The 22,997-nt window shown below is 39.4% G+C and overlaps 1 protein-coding gene across 2 annotated transcripts in view; it reads left to right on the plus strand.

The window, feature by feature from the left end:
• Window positions 1–11,914, plus strand: part of pdgfd (platelet derived growth factor d) — a 54,503-nt gene extending 42,589 nt beyond the window's left edge. For both annotated transcript variants that reach the window (XM_040009096.1, XM_040009097.1), the window contains exons 5-7: window positions 950–1,166; window positions 6,828–7,045; window positions 10,142–11,914. In XM_040009096.1, the coding sequence (XP_039865030.1) occupies window positions 950–1,166; window positions 6,828–7,045; window positions 10,142–10,276 (570 nt within the window). In that variant the 3' untranslated portion in view covers window positions 10,277–11,914. The remainder of the gene's footprint in view (window positions 1–949; window positions 1,167–6,827; window positions 7,046–10,141) is intronic.
• The last annotated feature ends 11,083 nt before the right edge of the window (window positions 11,915–22,997 follow it).

The following is a 22,997-nucleotide window of genomic DNA, read 5'->3' on the forward strand; positions in this document are numbered from 1 at the left end:
TTTTTATAGGATACTTATTAAGCCACTTTATTTAAGAGCTTACAATAAATCTTAACAAATCTCAGCGGCTCTTGCCTGTTTCTACATTGGATGAATCCACGTTTCCCCCTTAAATTGCTGAAGCCTCATGTCCTCTGACCTTAATGAAAGTCATTGCTGATTAGGGCAGTCAGTGTCATACCTATAATGTCCAACATGTCATAATAATTATACTCCTAGAGTAGTGGTCATCCAAATATCTTTTGTTTAATCTGGTGCTATGTTTTGTGCACCCCTGTCCTGACTATTGTTGGGAAGAACTGACAAGAAGGAGATTGTGATTTCAAGAGTGTATGTTCGATATAAGAACATGTTTTTAAATAGCAGAAATTCTGTGTTTAATGTTTTTCCCCATATGTGTATATCTCAGACAGTAGGTTGACATATGCACAAACAGGTGACATATAGCTAAAAAGCATTGTTGCAAAGATTTTGGCATTAACAATATTCACATGACATAGAATTATGGAGTGATTGCAGGTTTAATAGGGTGTATTGTATTGTTAATATGTGCAATATATGCTGTAATGCTCATGTTCAACCATGTGATGACTGGTAGCATTTTCAAGTTTGATACAAGGTCAGCCTCACACTCAAGATTGCTCACAGGCCTGGATGCAGTCATTCATTTGAGCAGAAGCGCTGTGTGTGTAAAGAGTGAGCATTTACATTATAGTAAATGGAGTTTCTTAAAATCCAGATTTTGCTAAGTTTATAAATGTGATGTTTATTCAGATTTTTCAGAACAGAGATAGATGTACAGAATTCTGATCAGAAACAAACAACAGCTCCAAAGTTATGGCTATTGCTTCAGCTGTAATCCTTTAACTGTGGAAATTTAGGATAAACTGTGGAATTTAGGATAATTTAAATAGAATTAAAGAACTAGTTTTACTTTTGACCTTTGCAGGACAGTGGTGGCGGGAAGGTGTCAGCGGCGGTCACAGAGCAGGCACCTTTTTCACTCGATGATTTAGACAGAACCATAGCTGCCTTTGACACTGTGGAGCAGCTTCTCAGATCCCTCAACCCAAACACATGGAGACAGGACCTGGACAGCATCTACACTCAAACACACATACATTATAGATCCAGGGCCTATCACCTGGCAGGCAGACATAATAAAGGTAAGTTTTACATTTTATGAAAGTTTGACCTTATCTGACCTTAAAGAAGAGGTCAGATGCCCAAATTAAGATTATATTTATAATCCCCATATATAATTCTCTATATGCCTATATGCTGTCAATATAAACAGTGGCAGTAAAAACATAATTGTGAATACTCTGTATAGCATTATTATCATTTTGACCTTGAAATCAATCTGTTGACCTTGAAGGAGAGGTCAGAGGTCAAATGTGACATGATATTTTAAATCTTTATATGTACTTTCTATAAGTTGACAATACAAACCACACCTGTAAAAATCATAGTTTCTAAGTTATAAGCTTATTATCTTTTACAAATAAATCATTAAGGTGACCTTGAACACCTCTATGCTTGTTATCAGTGTTGGGCAAATGACTTTGAAAAAGTAATTAATTATAGTTACTAGTTACTTCTTCAAAAAAGTAACTGAGTTAGTAACTGAGTTACAAGATTCTAAAAGTATTTAATTACTTGAAAAGTAACTATTGCATTACTTTAAAAAAAATGTTTAACCCTCTGGGGTCCAGGGTATAATTGGCATAAATAATTGGTATAAATGTTTAATGAATCATATTTCATAACTTTAAATGCAAATATAAATTGTCAATTTTAAAATCATATGCACAAGTTTCGCAAACAACAACGTTATTTGCAGCCATTTACCTTTTACCCTATTTAAAAAACAAAAACAAATTCAAACTATTTACAGAACAATCAGCTGTTCTGCATTCAATAAGATGCCACACAAATTATTTGTGCCACTCCAAAAAATAATTTCTGTCCACTGTAAAGAAGAACATCACAGCCTGATACCTGCAGGTCTGACAGCAGGTGTATCACTCCTTTTTCTACCTGGAGACAGCAGTCGCCTCATTGTTCTGACACACAACGCAAAACTATCCACAACACCACACACTATCTACACAAGACAGTAGCCGTTATTCCCACCACTGCTCGTTATATAGTGTCTTTGTAGACTTACGTGTTGTAATGAGACCAACTAACTAGTAGTAATATTGAACTAGTTTATCTTCAGTCAGACAGTCAGCACACAAGTGGATGCTGGGGTGGTGGAGGGGTTGAAAGAGCAGACAAATGTGGCGCTGACATGTCAGAAACAGAGATGGGAAATCTTGCAGCTGAAACAGGGCATCTGGTATATGACACGAGGACGACGAGGCTTTTTAATGTGCTGTGTGACGCAGTGCAGTTCCTGAACCACCTCGCAGGCTTCGCTTCATTTGATGCCGTAGGATGAAAGCCCCTTTTATTGTTCTGCAGATGGTGATCCTCAAAATCTCTGCTGCGTGCACAGTATTTCTCCTCGTGCCGCTGCGTAGCTTGAAGGGGAGGGGAAGAGCGTGAAGCCTTGTGCTGACCCAGACAGACCCAAACAGCAGGAGGCCCATTCTAACATACCGAGCTATACATAAAACTCAGTGCTACACCACTGCAGAAGAAGTCTGCTGCTGTAATTTGAAGGAAATTAGTCATGTAATAACTTTGATGGAGCAAAATTGTTGCTGGATGTTCAAATATAGCGCAGATGACAGCCAAAGACAACCCATGAAAAGGTGTATTAGCCAGCCTCTGTCACTTAAGAAAGAGATCTGTTGTAACATTAGGCTTTCTAGTAGGTGAGTGCATTAATACTTAATTTGGCTTTTAGGAAGGAATATATAACAGCAGGAGAAACACGCACATGCACTTCCAGCATAGTGATCAAAGTAACGGTGACAACTGAGAGAAGTCTGATTGACTATGATTGAAAAAGGAAACTTTAAAATATTTTTTCTGTTAATACCAGAGATCTTTTTTTTCGGGGGGGTGCTCCATTTTATGTGCAAAAGTATTGCCGTAAGTTGTTGCATCATCGAATTGCCCTTTGGGAGGGTTTATAGTGAGTCAGTGACAAGTTTAAGGCGAGACAGAACAACGCAGCTCTTTACTGTGAAGTCAATGCCAGCGACCTGCAGTCATTCAAGCAGCAGATTTTATCCTTGGGGATACAGACTGCAGATGTCTTTGACTAGATATGAAAATTAATATGCTTATTCCATACACAATAGAAAGGGAGTGTTTGTGTGTGCATGTCTGTAAAAAAATGTTCAAGCTTGCAGCATTTGCAGTGCTTTTGAGCCATCTCTCTCCTGTTTGAGGCTTTCTACCCGAGGGCTGTCCTGTTCCTTAGTAAATATTTGTACTTGACAGCAAATCTATCTCATTTATTAGTGCACGTGTGCGTGCGCATGCTGGGTTGGCACAAGGACGAGGCTCTGTGTAGGGGCAGTTAGTGCATTTTGCAGGACTACCTAGAGCTGCATAGATGCTGCAGGTCTTCGATACACCAGTATAGCTCTCTCTAATTGGGAATTCAACCTGTGCAGTGGAGCAGAAATCTGCCACAGTCAGCAGCTTGGCTTTGCTTTCATTAAGACACACACACAAAGACACCCACCTCTGTTCTCATGAAAGACAGCGAGCCAGATGATAATATTAATTGGGTCGGCTCCAGGTCCGTAAAGTAACTCACACATATTCAGCCTCAAACATAAATAATTTCAAATGAAGTCGTCGTAATGCTAATACAAATAAACTAATCTTCAAAGAAACTGAGGGGTAAACACTGGAGCAGAATATGTTTTATGATTTTCCACACGTGCTCAGACGCTATGATGTGTTCACGTTGATACTGTGTGAGTGACACAGTCATTCTTGGAGTGTTGCTTGCTCATCTGTCTCTGTGTTCTTTCCCTCCCCTTTCCACACCAGTGCCTTTCTGGGATTATACTCATTCTCCTTAAACAGACACAAGCTCAGCCCTGCAAGTCTCACACATACACACCTGCAAGCTCACGGCATAAAAAAGAACCCCGTGCCTTCACCGTCAACCGTAAAAGCATGTGCCTTACCCCCAAAGTACACAAACACACTTACCGGTTACTGGGTTTGCTCATTAGAGGCAATGCAGTAGCATAAGTCTGAATGTGCTGCTGTCACATTGTAAAATCTAAAGAAACATTACCTCACAATTCTGTCACCAGACATGAAATTATCCCTTGCTGCAAATGTGTCTTTTTTTATCTTTAGTAAAATCGCAGACTACTTACATGATGGGTTCACTGTCATTTGCAAGCATGGAAAAGGAATAAAAGCTATAATATGGTTGTAAATGTAGATACATTTAGTTCAGCTGTATCCACACTTGACCATTCTCCAATTCAGGGTTGTGGGTGGGAGGCTAGATCCTATCCACTTGTCATAGGGGGAAATAGACAGGATACGCCATGGATAGTTCATCACAGGGCTAATACGGACTGACAGATAACCTGATTCCCTCCCATCCACAATCTAGGGCCAATTTAGAATCACCAGTTAACCTGACAAGCATGTTCGAGCACCGGGGACCACCCAGAGGAAACCCATAAAGACACACAAAAGACCCCATCCAACCAGATGGTTCAAACCAGGAGTCTTTTTGTTGCGAGGTGCCAGGCTCCACATGGCAGTTCTTTCCCTTGTTAGAAAGAATTTGAGTAGCAAATGATCATTATTCTTAATTTCCTGACATTTTTATATGTATAATAAGATTTATTCAAATGAGCAGATAGCTTTAAACTGATTTCACACTATCTTCTCTACTTATCCAATATTGTCACACAGTTGTCCTCATTTAACCTGCTAATGCTCACACAAACGCTGACATTATCCACTTTTCATTTAGTCTGACGCAGATGTGCAAATATCAGCTGCCTGTAAGACAGAAATCGAGGATTTTAAAGGAAGGGGCAAACGTGTGCAGCACCTCAACTAGAGATAGCTTTCATTTGATGCATTTCTTTTCTATATAACTCATAAGTCTGTTCTTAATTTCTTATGACCATTTTACTGAAAAAGGAGGCCTAAAACAACCATCATCAGTGTTGTAAATGCAATATGTATAGAGCACAATCTGCCTTCACTTCTCCTTCTCTCTGCACTGCCAAAGGAAATGATAAAATCTTTCCTCGCATTTCTCTCCTAATGCTGTCTTGCTGCCAGTGTTTTTTTGGTTTTTTGGGGGGGGGGGGTTACAGCACTACCTGAACTGCTAATGAAGCTCTGCTAATGCTGACAGTTTTACCTTTAAATTGTTTCAAGTACATATATATGGACAAAAGCTCTGCTAAGGTTTGAGTGCTTAAGCCACGACTGTACTTGATTAGTTTAGGGCTTTCTCCTTGTACTCAGGGAGGACAGTTGCTTTCTACTATAAAGGTGAACGTACAGCAGTATCTTCTTGTTATGTTGCTTTTGCGAAGCTCCGACTCAGTCATGCGTCCCTGAAGTGGTTTCTGCAGGCGGTGGAACATCGGACTGTGGTATAATAAGTGCTGAAGCCATGGTACTCGAGTATGACTCCAGCAAACTCTAGGAGACCACTGAATAAACATTTACAACTTTTACATCTACTTTTATCAATGCGATAAGTAAATCAAAGTGAACTGTGTATTAATTTCTTTAAAAAATAAAAAAAAACTTGTGTTCTTATCCACTTTATGATTTCTATGCCGCGTGTGTTGTAAAGATTCACTGCCCTTGGTATGGACAGTGCAATGATTATTATTCTGCTGATGACCACAATCAGTGAGCAATCAAACCACCACTGATTGTTGCTCTGCTTCTGCTGTCTTTCTTCTATTCTTCCTCTTATCTTTTTGCCTTCAATCTGCCTGTGGTCTCTCTGAATTGCTCCCAGATTAAATTAAAACACTCGTGCTGTTTTTCACAGACAAAACAGCACGAGTGTTGGTTTCATTTCTCTCATTTGTCTGTACATAACTGAGATAACTGTTGTAGTTCTCTGCTTAACCACATTACAAATCAATCTTTTCATCACAGTCGTTTGTTGGCATCAGAACAAATATTCACCATCCACATTTTCACCGAGCAGACTTATGTGAATAATAAACGTATAAAGATTCTAGTCGAGCTCCTGGATCTGAATCTTTAGCAACAAGTGCTTTAATGAATTATTTTCTGTCCACCTGTCAAATAATTCCCTTAATTCCCTCAAAATGAGTTTTGAGCCATTGCAGCAGGTCCAGTGTGTGCTAACTAGGTGATTTTTCTTCAAAGTGATGACACAAAGAAAGGCTGTGATCTTCAATCAATGAATGCTCCCTGCTTTTTTTACTGTCCCCCTTTCTTCATCTTTGCGTCTCTTTCAATCCTCTCTCCATCTCTACAGTCACTTGTCATTGAAGTTGTCCCCATAAGTAATAGTGTCTCCACCCCTCAACCATTTTCACTCAGTCAATATTAAGGATATTTTCAATGTAAATCACTCCCGTCCTTCCACGCCATTCTTCATTCTGTGCCTCCACTGTCCCAAACATTTGTCTTTATCACCACATAAAGCAATAACTGACCTGTCTCTTTCAATCTTAGTGTTAAAGGGAACTTTGCAGTGTAACACAGTATAGAAAGAGCTATTTTCCTTAGTGTATTTCTGTCATACCATAAAACACAACAGATTAAAAAAAGAGAAGGTAATTTGCTATTGTAAAAATTAGTAAGTCTTGATAAAAAGCACAAAGCGAGAGGGAAAAAAAATGTGATCGTTTATTAATTTGATACTTTTCTGCATTATTGTCAAGTTGATCTGAACCGGCTTCACAACGATGTCAAGTGGTACAGCTGTACTCCTCGCAACTACTCTGTGAACTTGCGAGAAGAGCTGAAGACCACCAACGCCGTCTTTTTCCCTCGATGTCTGCTGGTGAAACGCTGCGGGGGCAACTGTGGCTGTGGCACTACTAACTGGAATAATGGTTGTACCTGTCAGGCCTCCAAAACAACGCTCAAACTGCACGAGGTAGGTTTAGCACCATGGAGGCACTCACACAGAGTTCAGATAATTACAGATTTCCAGACCACACAGCATCACAAAGAAAGAAAGAAAAGACATGCAAGCTATACAGACACCCACACAGGCACACTAAGATATTTGGATCTCACAATAAACCAGCAGAAATCTTTTTTATATGGGGAAAAAGAGCAGAAAAATTAGAGGGTGTGAAAGGGAAATTTGCTAAATATTCCCTCTACTGCATCTATCTGGTGAGCAATGCCTTTCAAAGATGTTTTCCATAATGGCTCATGTGATATTTGAGACTTTTGGTGTAAGAGATGGTTTTGCTGCTGTTACTGTTGAACTATGATGGAACTAGATGAGTCCACCAGAAGAAGCAAATTGTAACAACCTATTACACTGTTTGTTAGTAAAGCCGTTGTTTTCAATACATTCTGTTTCAAAAGAAAAAAAAGTTTCTTGTCCATAAAAACAATAGTTCAAATCATAAACAGTTTAATGGGGTAAAGTAAGATATCTACTCAATATTTTTCTATGTATGTTTGTGCATATTGCAGCTGTAATTATGCAGCAGTACATGGGATCGTTAAGGGTTCTTAAAAAGTCTGAAAATGAATTCAGCAAAAAATCGCCCTAAAATGTCTCACACTTCACAAACTTTTCCTGTCTTCATTAAATACGAACAGTGTGTTACTCCACTCATCCGTCTTAACCGCTTCTCAGACTTGCATGTTCAAAGTGAGAGCTCACTTTGAACATGAGAGGGAGCAACAAATCATATTAACCTTGGTCACACATGGCGATGAATGAGTCAATGGACAGAATGTATAATTACAAATGTACTGTAATATTCACAAAGTCCAGTAATACAAACGGCATACACACATATATATATATATATATATATATATATATATATATATATATATATATATACATATATGTATATATATGTATATATATATATGTATATATATATGTGTGTATATATATGTATATATGTATATATATATATACATATATGTATATATATGTGTGTGTATATATATGTATATATGTATATGTGTATATATATGTGTATATATATATGTATATACATATATATATATATATATATATATACATATATATATATATATATATATATATATTTGTTTTTTTGTGAAATATTGAGTATTGATCTGTTATTAGTTTTATTGTTTGCCGTTTATAGATTTGTGATTTCAAAAGAAAAAAAAGTTTCTTGTCCATAAAAACAATAGTTCAAATCATATATATATATATATATATATATATATATATATACACATGTAATAGTAGGATACTTTTTTTTTCTTTACTTTTTTTACTCAGATATATGAAAATCCTCAGATAAATAGCAACATTTTAAGCCCAGTGAAATGCTGAGCTGGCATTACACTAATAGGACTTTTTATTATTTATTTTTTTTATAATTATTGTTTATCAGCACTCCCAAATCCAAACAAAAAAACATCAATTAGGCCATAAAAATCATTAATTTAGGTTTGTTTTTTGTGTGGTGCAGCGAGTCTGGTTACAGAAATGTTACAGAAAGGTGAAGCAGATTTATTCAAGCACGAGAACGACATTTAAAAGTTCCACTACGTGCTAGGTACATGATGCTGCGGAAGGAAGAGAGTGAGCGAATGAAAGAGGGACTGAGAGGACTGAGAGGAAGTGATTTAGATGCAGAGTGAGGGACAAGCAGGGAGAAATTGGGCGAGTAGTAGCGAGGGCTGCATCAACAATGAAACAGCAATGCACCATCAGTCTCGCGCTTTCTCCCCACTTCTCTTCTCAGTGCTTTGTATGCCGCCTCTGTCTTTCTCTTTCTAATCTCTCCATATCTCCATGCATTGTAAGCATTCTGTCTCTCCCTTCCTCTCTCTCTCTCCGGGTTTCCATCATCCTTTCATTCTACCCAATTCCCATTTTCAATTTATCCCTTTGCAATCCACCATTCTTGTTCTTTAAGCCTGCCATTCATTCTTCTCTGTCACTTCCCTCCATCTCTTTGTGTCTTTGTTCTTGCATAGCATCATTATTGAAACATAGTCCATAGGGCTCTCTCTCACTGTCTCTCTTTCTCTCACTGTTAAAAATCATACAATGACAGTTTAGACAAAAGTGGGATTTGGGGTTGTAATGGTGCTATGTGTGTGAAAAGGAAAAAAAAGTGTATTGTGTCGGTACACATTGCACTGCAGAGTACAGAACCACTGCAGTTTGGGTTCTCATTAGTGTGTTTGTGTGTCTAAGAGAGAGTAGGGTACAGAGACTGTGACTTCCTTTGTTCACTCTTCTCCTTGCCGGTAATCACGGACCTGTAGCTGGTTCCTTCAGTGACTTAACTTCTCTAGAAACACGTTATTACTCACACTAACGTTTCACTTCTGGGAAGTCCTGACATTAATCATTGGTCGCGTCTCTTTCATTGAGCTTTGGAAAACAAATTTGCTGCATCATTTGTGGAACACTTTGTACCTTTGCTGTATTTTTACATTAACAGGAAATGCAGCAAATGGTGACTAAATCAAATTATGATTTCAGTGCTATGTATTTCCCAGTAAACATTTCTTTTGGTAACTTGTGTTTTCCTTATTACCTGATAATGGGAAAAGCTCCTGCTCCCAAAGACTCTGAACACAAATAAGAAGACAGGTTAAGACATGAACAGATTTTTAGTGTAGCCACTTACAATAAACAGGGAGAACAGAAACTCCCGAAAAGCCAGGAGAAGATGATTTTCCATGACTACCCCATCATCATTGACTTTGTAATCTACATTTTTGACCTGCCCCACTTGCTTCAAAGCCAAGTTTTCTGACATATTCAAATCCTCTCAGGTAGCAGTTCCTCTTTTTTGTTGTTGTTGTTGAACTCCTGTATTGTTTTGTCACGACTGGTGTGCTTCCTCTTGATATTTCCTCTTTTATATTCAAACAGGATTCAACAAATACAATCACTTGACAACACAAAACAACGTCTGACAACGAGACGGAAAACAAGAAATAATTTGTGCCCATTTTCATTCCCATTCTGCGTCCTTACCATTTTTTCCCTCTGTGCCTCTTCTAGGTGCTGAAGTACGCTCCAGACCCCATTCGGTATCAGCGCCATCAGAGTCCAAAGGTTCGCTGGGTCATTGATGAAATTTTCCTCTCACATCATGAACAGTGTGAGTGCGCGTGTCCCTCCCAGCCCCCTCGCTGAGACGGGCACATCTGGAACTGTTAGACGAGTTGTCCTTTCTATCTATTTTGCAATGGACTTCATATAATAATAGCACCGCTGACAAACATGCAGCAAAGAAGAAGGTAACAATTGACTTGTAAACTGCAGCTCGCGTCATGACTTACCTTTCCTCTGTCTATGGGCCAAACCTGTAAATCCTGTAAACGCAACTCCCATCCCAACGTTTGCTATTTACCATTCCTGCAACTTGGTATTTCTGTCTTCACTGTTCGTGCTGCATTTAAACATTACATGTATGGTATGAGTGTTAACGTCTTCCAAAGAAATCCCCATTAAACTCAGTCCAATTTCTTTCCTCCGAAATTTTAAAACCGTCGTTGTTGTAAACTTAAATTTACATTTTGATGAAAGGATTTTAAGGGAGGCCAGCCTGATTGAACTGAACCTGAATTTTTCTCCAAGCCCTAGAAAAGAAGTCTTTTACTTTTATTTCACATGTTTTATTGCATTTTTTGTTTTAAATAAGACTGTTTCTAGAAACTTCAGGCAACTGCCAGGAGCATGCTGAGATGAGTGAGTGTGAAACAGAAGGGGAGAGGGGGGGAGAGAGGGGGGATGGGTTGAAGGAAGTTTACACAAAAATAACACTTTATATGATATGAACTACAACCTCCAGGCTAACTACAGCCCTCCACATTAACACATTTACATGCACACACATCCACTCCAGGCTTCCAAAACCCAAAAAACTGTAGTTATTTATACAGGATCCTGAGGCTTCTTCTACTTTGTCTGGATATCACGCTCCTCGTTATCTGTCCGTCCATCCACACAGCTCATGCGTCTTTCTTTTCTTTTTCTCTCACTGCCTCCGAGTCGAACACATCAAAGAAAATGTCAGATCCGGCTCCTGCCCCGTGCCCAATTTTCCAAGCATTCCTGGCATTCCAGCTGCTAAGCGGAATTCTGCTAACGCGGATAAAACCGCGACACTTAGACCCTGAACGCACAGCAAAGGAAAGAGAGAGGGAAACAGGAAGTTTATAGGAGAGGAAGCTGATGGAAAAGGGGAAATCGAGCCTTCTATTTGTAGATCACCAGCACGTCGGGATAAGAGGAGCGCGATGCTTTTATGATAAATTCCAATTTTTTCTTGAATTTTCTAAATGCTCGTGTGTGTCATAGTCTCACACGCTGCCCTGTAAGTTTGCAGAGATCTGTGGGAATTACCGTGAGCGATGTTCTTGATCTCTGCACATAACACAAGCAGCACTTGAGTGTGTGTATGCGTGTCAGTCCCCCTGTAGCAGCGCAGGAAGAGGTCCTTTTGTTTAAAGGGTGGAGGGTTACCAACAGTCTGTAAGAGCTGGCAGCGGATCCAAGCATGTGAATGCTCAGCATGTGACTGTGTGTGCATGTGTGTGTAGCTGTCGGTTTAATGGAGAGTCAAAGCAGCAAAGCTAGAAAATAAATGAAACGCTCACATTGTAACACTGAATTATTATTAATAGATGACAAATCTGGGTAAGTTTAGGTAAAATGACAGATTTCTGAGGCGCTCTGCTGGAAAAGTGTACAGGTGTATGTAGAAGGGACTAGAAGGGACTACAGATACTTTACAGAACAAACATCTAAACGTAAATTATGATTTTTCTTTAAACAAAAGCCAAATCATCTCTGAATCGCTAATATATATTTTTTAATTTCTATGTGTTATTTCATTGTTAGACTTTTGGTACACTCAGAAAATTGTTTTTCTTATCGATTCTCATTGGGTTCTCATTGACTCTGCTTAGAGTCATCACCATCACTAATCAGCATATCAGAGACATCACATTCTGCAAGTTAAATTCATGCTGTGTGGTCAACACACAATGACTCAAGTCATTTATGTTGTTTCAACAAAATGCTGTGTTTTGCCAGGTCAACATTTTAGGCTAAAACGTTTTTAAATGCATAGTATTGTGTTGAAGTAACACAAGTGACTCAAGTTAACTTTCTCCAATAAATCCAACTTAAGCAGAATCTTTAAAACCAACAGTAGTGAGGTTTGTTTTTTAGAGCGCATAAGGACATCGGCTGCTGCAGTTTCTGGACCATGCATATAACATAAAGGAATAGTTTTTACATGCAAATTGATGTATTATAAAAGTAGCAGGACCTGTGGTTGTGCACCCGTGTGTGTGTGTGTGTGTGTGTAGGTGTGTGTGTGTGTGTGTGTGTGTATGTATGTAAGCGTGTGCATCCTGTGTCTGCCAGTTTGCTGCTGTTATCAGCACATTCCACTGTTGCATGCACCAGTGACATGCTCTTTTTTCCATGTAGCTGTTTTGTTTTCTCCTGCAGCTCTTGAATATGAGATCACATGTATCTCAGCGTAAAACTTTAACTAGTTTCTTAGATCAAACACAAACAGAGGGCCTTTGGGAACATTTGAGATTATCGTACCTTTCAAAGAGATTTGTTTCAGTTTCCCTTCCCAGAATTTCAACAGGTGGCTAAGTAGTTTTAACTCAGAGAAAAGCTGTTGATGTCTGTTTTAACGAACAAAAGTCAACCTCTGTTGCTCCATTCAAAATATATTAAAGACAAAACTGTATGCTTTACCTAAATAATTTATTGTCTTTTTCTGTTGTTTTATTAAAAAAAATCAGTCTGTTGGTTTTGATAAATAAAATATTTCAAGCATTATTGGCTCGAATGCTTTGTGTTTTGTTATTTTTCCCAAGCCAAAAAATGATTTTATCAGGTCTTTGCCCAGGTTTGATATGATATGGAACAATGACTTGTTTGATCACCTGTGCAAAGCAATGGCAAATCTGTGGCAGGTTTTTTTTTTTTTGTTTGTTCTTTGTTTTGTAGTGGATACCTCACACCCGATGTAGAGAAACACTGAGAACTGCAAAGAGCGAACGCAAACATAAGAAGAAGCTGTCAGATACCTTCTTACACACAGGACACAGGTCGCACAGGTCACCACTGAAACCGCAAATGCAATTTTTAAGAACAATGTAACACTAGTAGGTTCAGGAGGGGCTAAATAATTGAGCCAATCGAGTGTTTATTAGTTTTCCACAATCGCTTTTCAGGACCGCCTCCACTTTGCTCTGAGCTGGTGATTCAGCTGCAGTCCAGCAACTTGGGAAAGATTTGGACAGCTGGATAATCGGACTGAGCTTTTATTTTTTTCCCACTTCGTCATTCACTCTGGGGAAAAATAAAAATAGAAAAACAAAATCTCTTCATTGCAGCTTTATTTCCTGTAGCTGAGGGACAGATGTTGCGTTGAATTCACAATGATGCATATTTTGTCATAATAATGCATTTTGTAATTTAACTGCATCAGTTTCATCAACACTTCTCGTAACGCTGGCACAAATTACTTTGCAATGTTGTCTGTGTGGTTGTTTTTCCAACATAATATGCTCACAGTTACATTATGGACATGTTAGTTTACTTTAGTTTGCTACTATCATAACAAGTATTAGTTAGAACTAACCAGGAAGTCAACTTGAACTTCAGAAAATATTAAAAAGATGTTGGGGATATAAACCAAATCTAATGCTGCTCAAACTTCTATATTAAAAGGCACATTCACACATTGCTTTAAGTGTTATTATTTTTAAACATCTATCACAGTGGTAGTTTAACCAAAAACCATTTGTCATGTGAACTATAGAAGCTTGAGAATTGAACCGCTGACGTCCTCTCTATGCTACTACCTGAATCATGGTAAACACACCAGCTAAGCATAATCTTTCATCATGCAGGATTAATGTGTTAAAAGGAAATGTTATGACCAAAACCTCCAAGACTGTTTTTGCTGCCTGACCTCTTAGCAGTCTCTTCATGACTAATTTCTTTGCTACCATCACTCCCAGCTGAGGATCGTTAAACAGCTGCTGTTAAACTGAAGTGCGTTCTGCAAACGCAGGTCACGCTTCAGTTTGAGGTCAGGTCTCTGGTCCGGCCAATTCGTCCACACTGTGCAGTGGTGCACAGTCATGTAGAAACAGGAAGGGGCCATTCCCAAACTGAACTTTGCAGTTGGCACAATGCAGTCAGACACGGTGTCAGATTTTACATGGCCCACCACTTTGTAGTTAAGTTCCTGTTGTTCCTTATCGCTTCCACGTTGTTATAATACCACTAACAGATTACTGTGGAATATTTAGTATTTAATTTCACAACTGAACTTGCACAGGTGGCGTCCTATCACTGTACCCCGCTGGAATTCACTGAGCTCCAGAGAGCGACCCATTCTTTCACAAATGATTGTAGAAGCAGTCTGCATGTCAAGGTGCCCGATTTTATACACATGCGGACATGAAAGTGACTGGAACACCTGAATTCAATGATTTTGATGGGTGAGAGATTACTTTTGGTATTATAGTGTAACATTAGTGGGCTATGACCCTTATTAGGTGCCGTGGTAATCACACAGAGCAGATTAAAGCGAATCGGCTGTGTGTGATGTTATACAGGTCAACCTCACAACAACAAAGTAGAATGCTTAGGTCATCAGTAACAAGGGCTACCAGCTAATGTGACCATGGCACTGTCACTGCCACTACAAGGCTAAACATGCACACTGTTTGCTGGATTCATCTGTAGAAAAGAGTTCGCTGTTTCAAGTCGTAATACTGCTACCCTTCCCATTTTATCCGAGTCTTTTTTACATATCTTAAGGCTGTTTCCTGTCCCAGTTGTTGCTGTGGCAACCCTTCCTGTGCTCTTATCGTTAAACAGCAGTCTCCCCTTATACAGCCCGACAGTCACATCCCAGTACAAACAGCCAGACATTTGTCCATCCATCCACCATACATCCATCCATAACTGAGTAGTTTTTGAGTTACCCAAAGAGAGAGAAAAAATCCAACAAAGTACACTGCTCTGAGTCCCTATGGACACGGAAAAGACTGAATATGAAACATAGAGCGAGATAAACAAGAGTGACCAGAATTAAGATTGAGCTTTAAAAAAGTGAAGTAAACAGAGAGAGACTGTAGGGAAAGGCAGATCAATCAGAAAAGAGAGAGAGAGAAGGTCAGAGAGAGACGGGGCATGTTGTTTGTTTGAGCCCATCATTCCTACACGGCTATTTTCGAGCCTGTCAGCAGCTTCTTATCTTTTCCTTGTGGGCAAACACACACAAAATGTCAACTCACTTTGTCTTACAGATTAGGCTGCCCTCGGGCTATTTTCATTTTTTCTTAAACATGCATACATTTAAATGACTGTCGTGCAGCCCCAGTAGTGAGGCTTTCTCATTCTTGACCTGATTCTCTGCTTCCTCATCTGTGCCTTAACCCTCCACTCAGTCTCTACTCCACTCGCTCACACTCGTTTAGCACTTTCCTTTAGATCGAGGTGTGTTTCACGCGGTCTTTCTGTTATTTCCTTCTTATTCGCATTGGCTCAGTCTCCCCTCTCTGTGGCGTAATGATTTCTGTCTTTCTCACAGCATCAGGAGGAATCATCACCCAGCGGTTAACTGAGAAACCAGGAAATTAAACCTGGAGGGAAACATTCAAGGACCTTCATTCAAACCTCTGTTATGATATTGCTCTCCTGCCACTTCTTGTATATTTTATATTCCTTTTGTCATCTCCCTTTCTCTAATGGCGTTTAAGTGTACTTCTGGAAGCAATGGTAAGGAGGCTGTCAATTTTCAATCTTTTTTTGTGATTTATTAATAATAGAGTTAGTATCTTACGATCATAATACCTCCCCGTGCTTGTGCTCTAACTGATTTTTATATATATCTCCTTCTCAGCTGACTGGTGGTAATCCTAGATGATTTAATCTGGAAGATCTGAGGAGTCTGACAAAAGCAGAGGCAATGTTACAGATTAAACTGCTGCTCTCCCGCCTTATTTCACAAGACTTGAAGTTATTCATTCCATGTGTTTGTGTAATGTTTAGTCATATTACAATTACCCATGTTTTTCTAGTTTAAAGGTCAATCAAATGGCTGAATTAAATTGTAAAAGTATTGCTCATAGTGGCCCTTCAGCACTACTGAAATGTTGAGCGTCTTTAAGCTTGTTTTGGTTTATTGCCCTGACAAAGCTAGCATTAGAGAGTACATGGTCATTTTAAAAGCTTGCTTTTTAACATTTTTGTGTTCATACGAGCTGCAGTGCTGTTAAACTTGTCAACACTGAGTGCGTTTTTGTCTATCAAAACTTAAAGTTGAGTCGAAAGCACGATTTAATCTAGGGAGGAGGTTGAATTGTGCTTAATTAGCCTGGACAGTAGCTGGGATGGAAAGAGTTGGGTGAACCGATTAAGCGACAAACAGATTTCAGTGAGAAGAGAAATACACTTGACAAAGACAGACAGCGCCAGACAGGAAGATTTGAGGGGGCAAACTGATGGGAATTGACGGAGAGGAGAAGACTCATGAAGACAGAAAAAAAAGGCCTTAAGACAGAAGTGAGCGTTTGAGAAAAAGCGACACATGGGCAGATGATGAGGAGGTGGAGGATAGCTGATGAAGTCATTGAGGCGTGTAGGAAAGAATGGTGAGAATATGACCCTTAACTGAGACACGCTGTAGTGAGACAGCATTGCCCTACATCGCACACAGTGTGAACTGACATGCAGCAGAGATGAATGGGAGGAGCGCTGTCAATCTGTCCTTTCTTTAAAAAAAAGAAAAAGAAATTGTCTCCTCTTCTCCAGACAACTTCCAAGATAACAAAACAGCTTCTTTATGAGTATTTAGTCTTCAGCCACTTATATCACTCACAGAGTAACATGTGGCTGTTTTACTTTGTTGCCCACACGTGGGTGAGGATTGTCCTTTGGCCACTTTGGAAAACATTGCACAGTTTTTCTTCCCTTTGACTGATTCCTCTAATTACCCTTTTTACTTATACGCACACACATACAAACACCCGCGACCTGCTGCTCTTCCTCCTTGTCCCTTGCCCCCATCTTTCCCCTCTTTCACACTACATTATAGAACAGCTTTCATTTAGGTATGAATATTAGATATTTCCTTTGAATAATGGAGAGAGACTTTATGTGAGGAATCTGCAGACATAGAGAGAAAAAAGGACAGTCCTGCTCGCGGGTCTTCACTTGCACATTTAAAATAGTCCAATAAAAATGACATTCTCACATCCAAACTGTCCCATTAAATAAATGATTTACTTAAAGTGCAAGGCAAGAATTCAGGTCTGTGTCTTTCTGTACACTGTGTTGCTTCAAAAGGTGGGAAACTGGAGGTGTCTGCTTGCGATGCAACTGCAGCTCTTTCTGATATACTGCAAAGAAAGAGTACTGTGTATTCTGAGTGATACCATATTACAGCAGTTAGTGAAAAGACACCGATTTTTTTCTTTATTGGGACATTTTATGGTGCTTGGTGCTCTCTAGACATTATGGCGGTGGAATGCATTAAAAGTTTCACACATGGCTTCTAAAAGAATGGAGACAAAAAACAAATATCAGACTTTCTTTTTTCAGTTCTCGAGAAGTCAGGTTTGAGAAATTACGTTTATAGTTGCATGATATTGGAAGAGAACAGGGAATTACAGAGAAAAAAGGAGAGTGAGGAGGGTACAGGAAAAACAAATAACACAAGCCCCAAGGCGCAGGATACACTTAAATTTGATAAAAGTGATTCACTGCTGTGTGTGAGTGTGTGTGTGTATGTGTGTGTGTGTACAGGTGTGTGTAGGTATTACTTATAAGAGTTCATTCTGGCAGGAACCTCATGGCACACTTGATTCTCGCAGCCTATTCAATTACCTGAATTATCCGGTGCTCATACACATACACACACACACACACACACACACACACACACACACTCTGCTGTGTTTTTGGAGCTTGAGAGGACATTACTTTGACTCTCATTCATTTAGTTGGGAACTTACCCTAATCACAAGTCACCATTATGTTCACAGGATCAATCCTATCCATGCGTCTCCTCATTGTAACAAGCTATGCAATATGCTCTGGCATGGAATGTATTGCACAGCTCCTCATTTGCATAATCATTATGTCTTTATGCAAATCAGGAGAGTCAAGTGTGACTCAGCGCCTCTGGAAAATCCCAATAATCTTTTAAACTAACCTTTCCTTATCTAAAATGAACACAGAGTCAACTTTAAATGCTTTCAAAAACATGCCAGTGAACTATTTCTGTAATAGAAGCAAATTTTGCAACCGCGTTGCAAAATTTACAGTTTATTTTAAATCGGACTGTATGTAAAGGATGGACACCATCAGAATGATATTACCAATTGATTTTGGCCACCATCCTGTTGTTTTCTAAGGAGCTAAGAGTGATCTACAAGGATAGGAAGTTGCATCCATAGATTCATTAGCATTTATGCACAGTCGCACATACCTGCTAGTGAATGTTAAATAAGCTAATAACTTCTCTTATCAAAACTGGTGCTCTGACCTCTTGGCCTGTAACTCACAGCGGGCTTTGATTTTTTGTCACATAATCCCACACAGCAAACCTGGTTGTTCACTGGCTCATAACAGACATGAAACTTAGCAGACAGCTGTCAGGTACAGCTGCCAGTCACAGAGTCGTTGCAACTTTAAGTCTTAGCGGCACCTGAATGGATGAGTCATTAAAAAGTTGATAGCCTTAGTTAATGCAATCCTTTTTGTACAGACTACATGTCTTTAATGCTTGTAATGTGGGCATTGTAACACTGCAGTCTATGGGGATTGACTCGCTTTACTCACCAGCCTCAAGAGGTCACTCCAAGAACTGCAGTTTTTGGTACCTCCATGAAAACCTGCAGAAAACCTGCAATTAGTTTTTGTTCAATTAGCCACAGCTGAGTGTATATATGGTTGTAGGAGACTGCTGTACAGGGATAACACCTGCCAATTATAGCATGTTCATCTTCTTTTGAAAGCTGTGAAGTGACAACAACACACTGACGTGAACATGTACTATCACACCTATCCTTGTGCTTATTTTAAGCTGCATCTTCAGGCAAAATTTTAACCCTTTAAGACCTGTGAAATTACCAATAAGTTTGATGTGTCACATGGCCCTCTTCCTATTGAAAAAACAAAAGTTGTATCCAAGATGGCCAACTTCTAAATGGCCACCATGGTCACCACCCATCTTGAGGAGTTTGCCCCCTCACATATACTAATGTGCCACAAACAGGACTTTAATATCACCAACCATTCCCATGTTATTACAGTGTATCCATATAAATGGCCCACCCTGTACATTACATTAGCAGTGGCATGTAGAAAGGATTAAGGCTGGATGACAAGAATGTTACTTGTATGCAACAAAAAAAATAACTTTTACACATGCTCTTTAGGACATTTTCACTTGAATTCATCATAAGTTACAAACTTGTAAGCTTCAAAAACAGAAAAGCCAGAAACTCTAAAAGAAGTCATTTCTATACTCAGATAACAAGCCTCACGCGGAAAGTGGCGATAAGACGAAGCATCTCATCCCAAAGCAAACAACGTGATCTGCCAGACCTGCTGATGGTTCTGTTATTGATTTGCATGTATTGCAGCCAAACAAAAAACACAATTATTATTATTAATGATTATTTAAAAGATGTATATATGAGTATTCTGTACACTCACATTTAGCCAAAACACTGAATATTTCAATTATTAGTGAATCAATGATCTTAAATGTAGGGCTAACTGTAAAGTTGAATTCTGCAATTCTCTGCACAACGTAAAGTGCTCCCACATACTTGCTAACTGTTCAAATAATTACTCTGAATTATATATGTGAACACGGACTTTGCTTTGTTTAATGGGGACAGGATGGTGAGAGCAAAAATCCCCAGAGGGATTTGCACCCTGATCCTTCATGTTGTGAGGAAATAAGGCTAAAATAAACGTGCTTTCACCCAGGTTCAAATCTTGGCAGCGATGTATTTGGCTCGGCCTGTGCAACAAACAGAGTTGGCAGTGACTGCAGATAGGAACACTGCCAGTCATGTCCTGGTCACTGTATGGCTGCCAGCGGTTGATCAGGACCCCTGTTTTGAAGGGATGGAGCAATCTGCACGAGGCAACATGAAACTCTCGATGTGAAGCTCCACACTGTGTATCTGGTAACTGCTGATCTATGCTCTCTTCAGAGAATGACAAGGCTTGGCCTGGACACAGAATACAAACATACATGATGTGAATTTGTTAATGAACTGCTTTTTTCTTTTATACCACATGCCTGTGTTAACAGTGCTTTGTGTACTACTTTTGGATGCCTATCAAGCAACTACAGATGAAAACTACTTGCAGAGTCAAAGTAAATTTCAAGTGCACATGCACTGGTCCTGAGCCTGTGCTATAAAATAAGTTTAACATCTTTATATCTGCATGCACTTACCCCAACATCTTCAGTCAGGATAATACACAATGCTCAACTAATTTCAACTTATTTATCAACTCATATCGACTCATCAAAAGTTAGCTCAGGGTTTCCTCTACGGGTTTAGATGAAAGAGGTAGTGTTGGCAGCATCTGACCAATCACAAACATGGATAATTACTTTCGGCAGAGCTGCTGATTTCACTAATAAAGATTAAATTATAATATTAGAAAAATATGAAGCTATTAGACTCCAAGAAGGCTGCATAAGCACACAATAGTCAGAACTCATTCCCCGGCCTGATGGTGCAGGGAAATAATCCTCTCATCCAAAGTTCAGGTGGCAAGCCGAGGAGATGCAAGAATACCCATCTTCCCTGCAACCTCTCACTGAGGGAATCTGCAGACTGGCACAGAGTCCATCCCCTCTCCATGAGACTGGTTCCAGAGCCCAAGATGTGCATTGAGGTGAGCCCAGCTATATCTCAACTATATCAGTCTCCTTCCCCACCAGAGAGGTGATATTCCATGTCCCAATAGTTAGCCTCAATAACAGGAGATTGGATCACCATGCCCCCCGCTGCACAACATACATTGCACCCAACCTTTACAGCGACTCCTGGAAGTGTAGGGCCAACAGGTGGCCAGGCCTATGTTGTTATTTTGGGCTGGGGCCCATGCACAAAGGGCCGGCTCCAGGGAGGGGCCCCAGTAAATGTATCCCAGGTACATTGGTACGAGAGAGTTAATCATGAAAGCAAAGTTGGAGGAGATGGCTGGGGAGAGGAGGTCTGCACGTCCCCATGGCCTGGACCTGGACAAGTGAAAGAAAATGGATGGATGGATGGATGGATGGTTGGAGTAGTAAAACACATAATACAGACTGAAATCAACACAGCTGCTCCAGACAAAGCAGCAATATAAGAAGAAAAGCACTGTACAGTAGTTAAAAGTGCTCTATGAGCGTGTGAGTCAGTAAGACTGGAGAAAACTACTATATTAATAATATTTTTGGCCTATTTGAGGCTAGGAAAGAAAGCTAGCAAAAATGCTACCTGTATAAGTTAACCGACTTCTCAGTATCAGAACTCTATTATTAAGACACGGGAGAAACTGATGGATTATAATGAGCATCTGATTCCATTAGTGTTTAAGAGGCAGTTATATTGCTTATTCCTTCAGCTGCAGCCTCAGCGGTGTCTCCCAGTAACAGTCTGAGAGAAACTGAAGAATAAATCGAAAAACAGATTTTAAATACAGAATCAGTCTACTTGCAAATTTGATGTAAGGTCAGTTTTAGGATCATATATTTTTACCTATCAAAGAATAAAATCATAAAATTGTTTGTAGCCAACAGGGAAAAAGTTAAGAAATAAAATTCCTTGTAAGAATTTATATTTCTTACTAATTATAAGTGAGATCTGAACACATTAGACACAAAAAAGACTTTACGCCTCCCTATCATTGTTTTCATATTTCCATGCAACACTCTGGCCAAGCTCTGAAAATATTCATGTTTTCCATGATCATACTCTTGTTTATCTCTCTCTTGAGGAAAGAATATCAAATAAAACAGAATCAAACACACATTTGTCATTGTCTAAGCTAAAGGAGGATTTTGGAAAGTGGGAGTCCTTGCCTCTTTCGCTGGGTGGTAGATTAAATATCATTAAGATGACTATATTTCCTAAATTTCTATATCTTTTTCAGTGTCTTCCAATTTTTTTTAACTAAGTCATTTTTAATAATCTAAATAGTCTAATCTCCTCCTTCATTTGGAACAAAAAACCACCTAGGCTGAATCAGAGTGTATTACAAAGACCGCGGGGCGCAGGAGACTTAGCACTCCCAAATTTTTTGTTTTATTACTGGGCAGCTAATATAAGAGCATTATTGTACTGGATAAAAGACCATGATAATTTATCATCATCATGGGTAACACTGGAGCGGCTGTCGGTGAGTCAATCCTCCCTGATGTCTTTGCTGTGTGCCAGATTACCTCTGGTGGGACCGATCTCCAGCTTCACCACGAATCCTCTTGTTGTCCACTCACTGAAATTATGGTATCAGCTCAGACGGCACTTTAAACAGACTGAACTCTCTCTTAATTCACCACCGCATAGACATTGCATGTTCTCCCCATCCTTAACGGACAAGGCATTTAACATATGGACAAAGCTTGGAGTAACGTCAATGACTGCTCTTTTCACGGACAATATCTTTTCCTCATTTGAACAGCTGGTGAACAAGTTCAAGATCCCTCAGTCACACTTTTTCAGGTATCTACAACTCAGGAATTTTGTTGCTTCTAATACTGACTGCTTTCCGTCCTGTCCACCTCCATCCCTTTTGGATGATATTTTTGATTTTAAACCAAATGCTAAGCGGGTTATAAGTGATGTTT

This window comes from Simochromis diagramma, unplaced genomic scaffold (assembly GCF_900408965.1).
Source record: "Simochromis diagramma unplaced genomic scaffold, fSimDia1.1 OVJJ01000344.1, whole genome shotgun sequence".
Classification (NCBI taxonomy): domain Eukaryota; kingdom Metazoa; phylum Chordata; class Actinopteri; order Cichliformes; family Cichlidae; genus Simochromis; species Simochromis diagramma.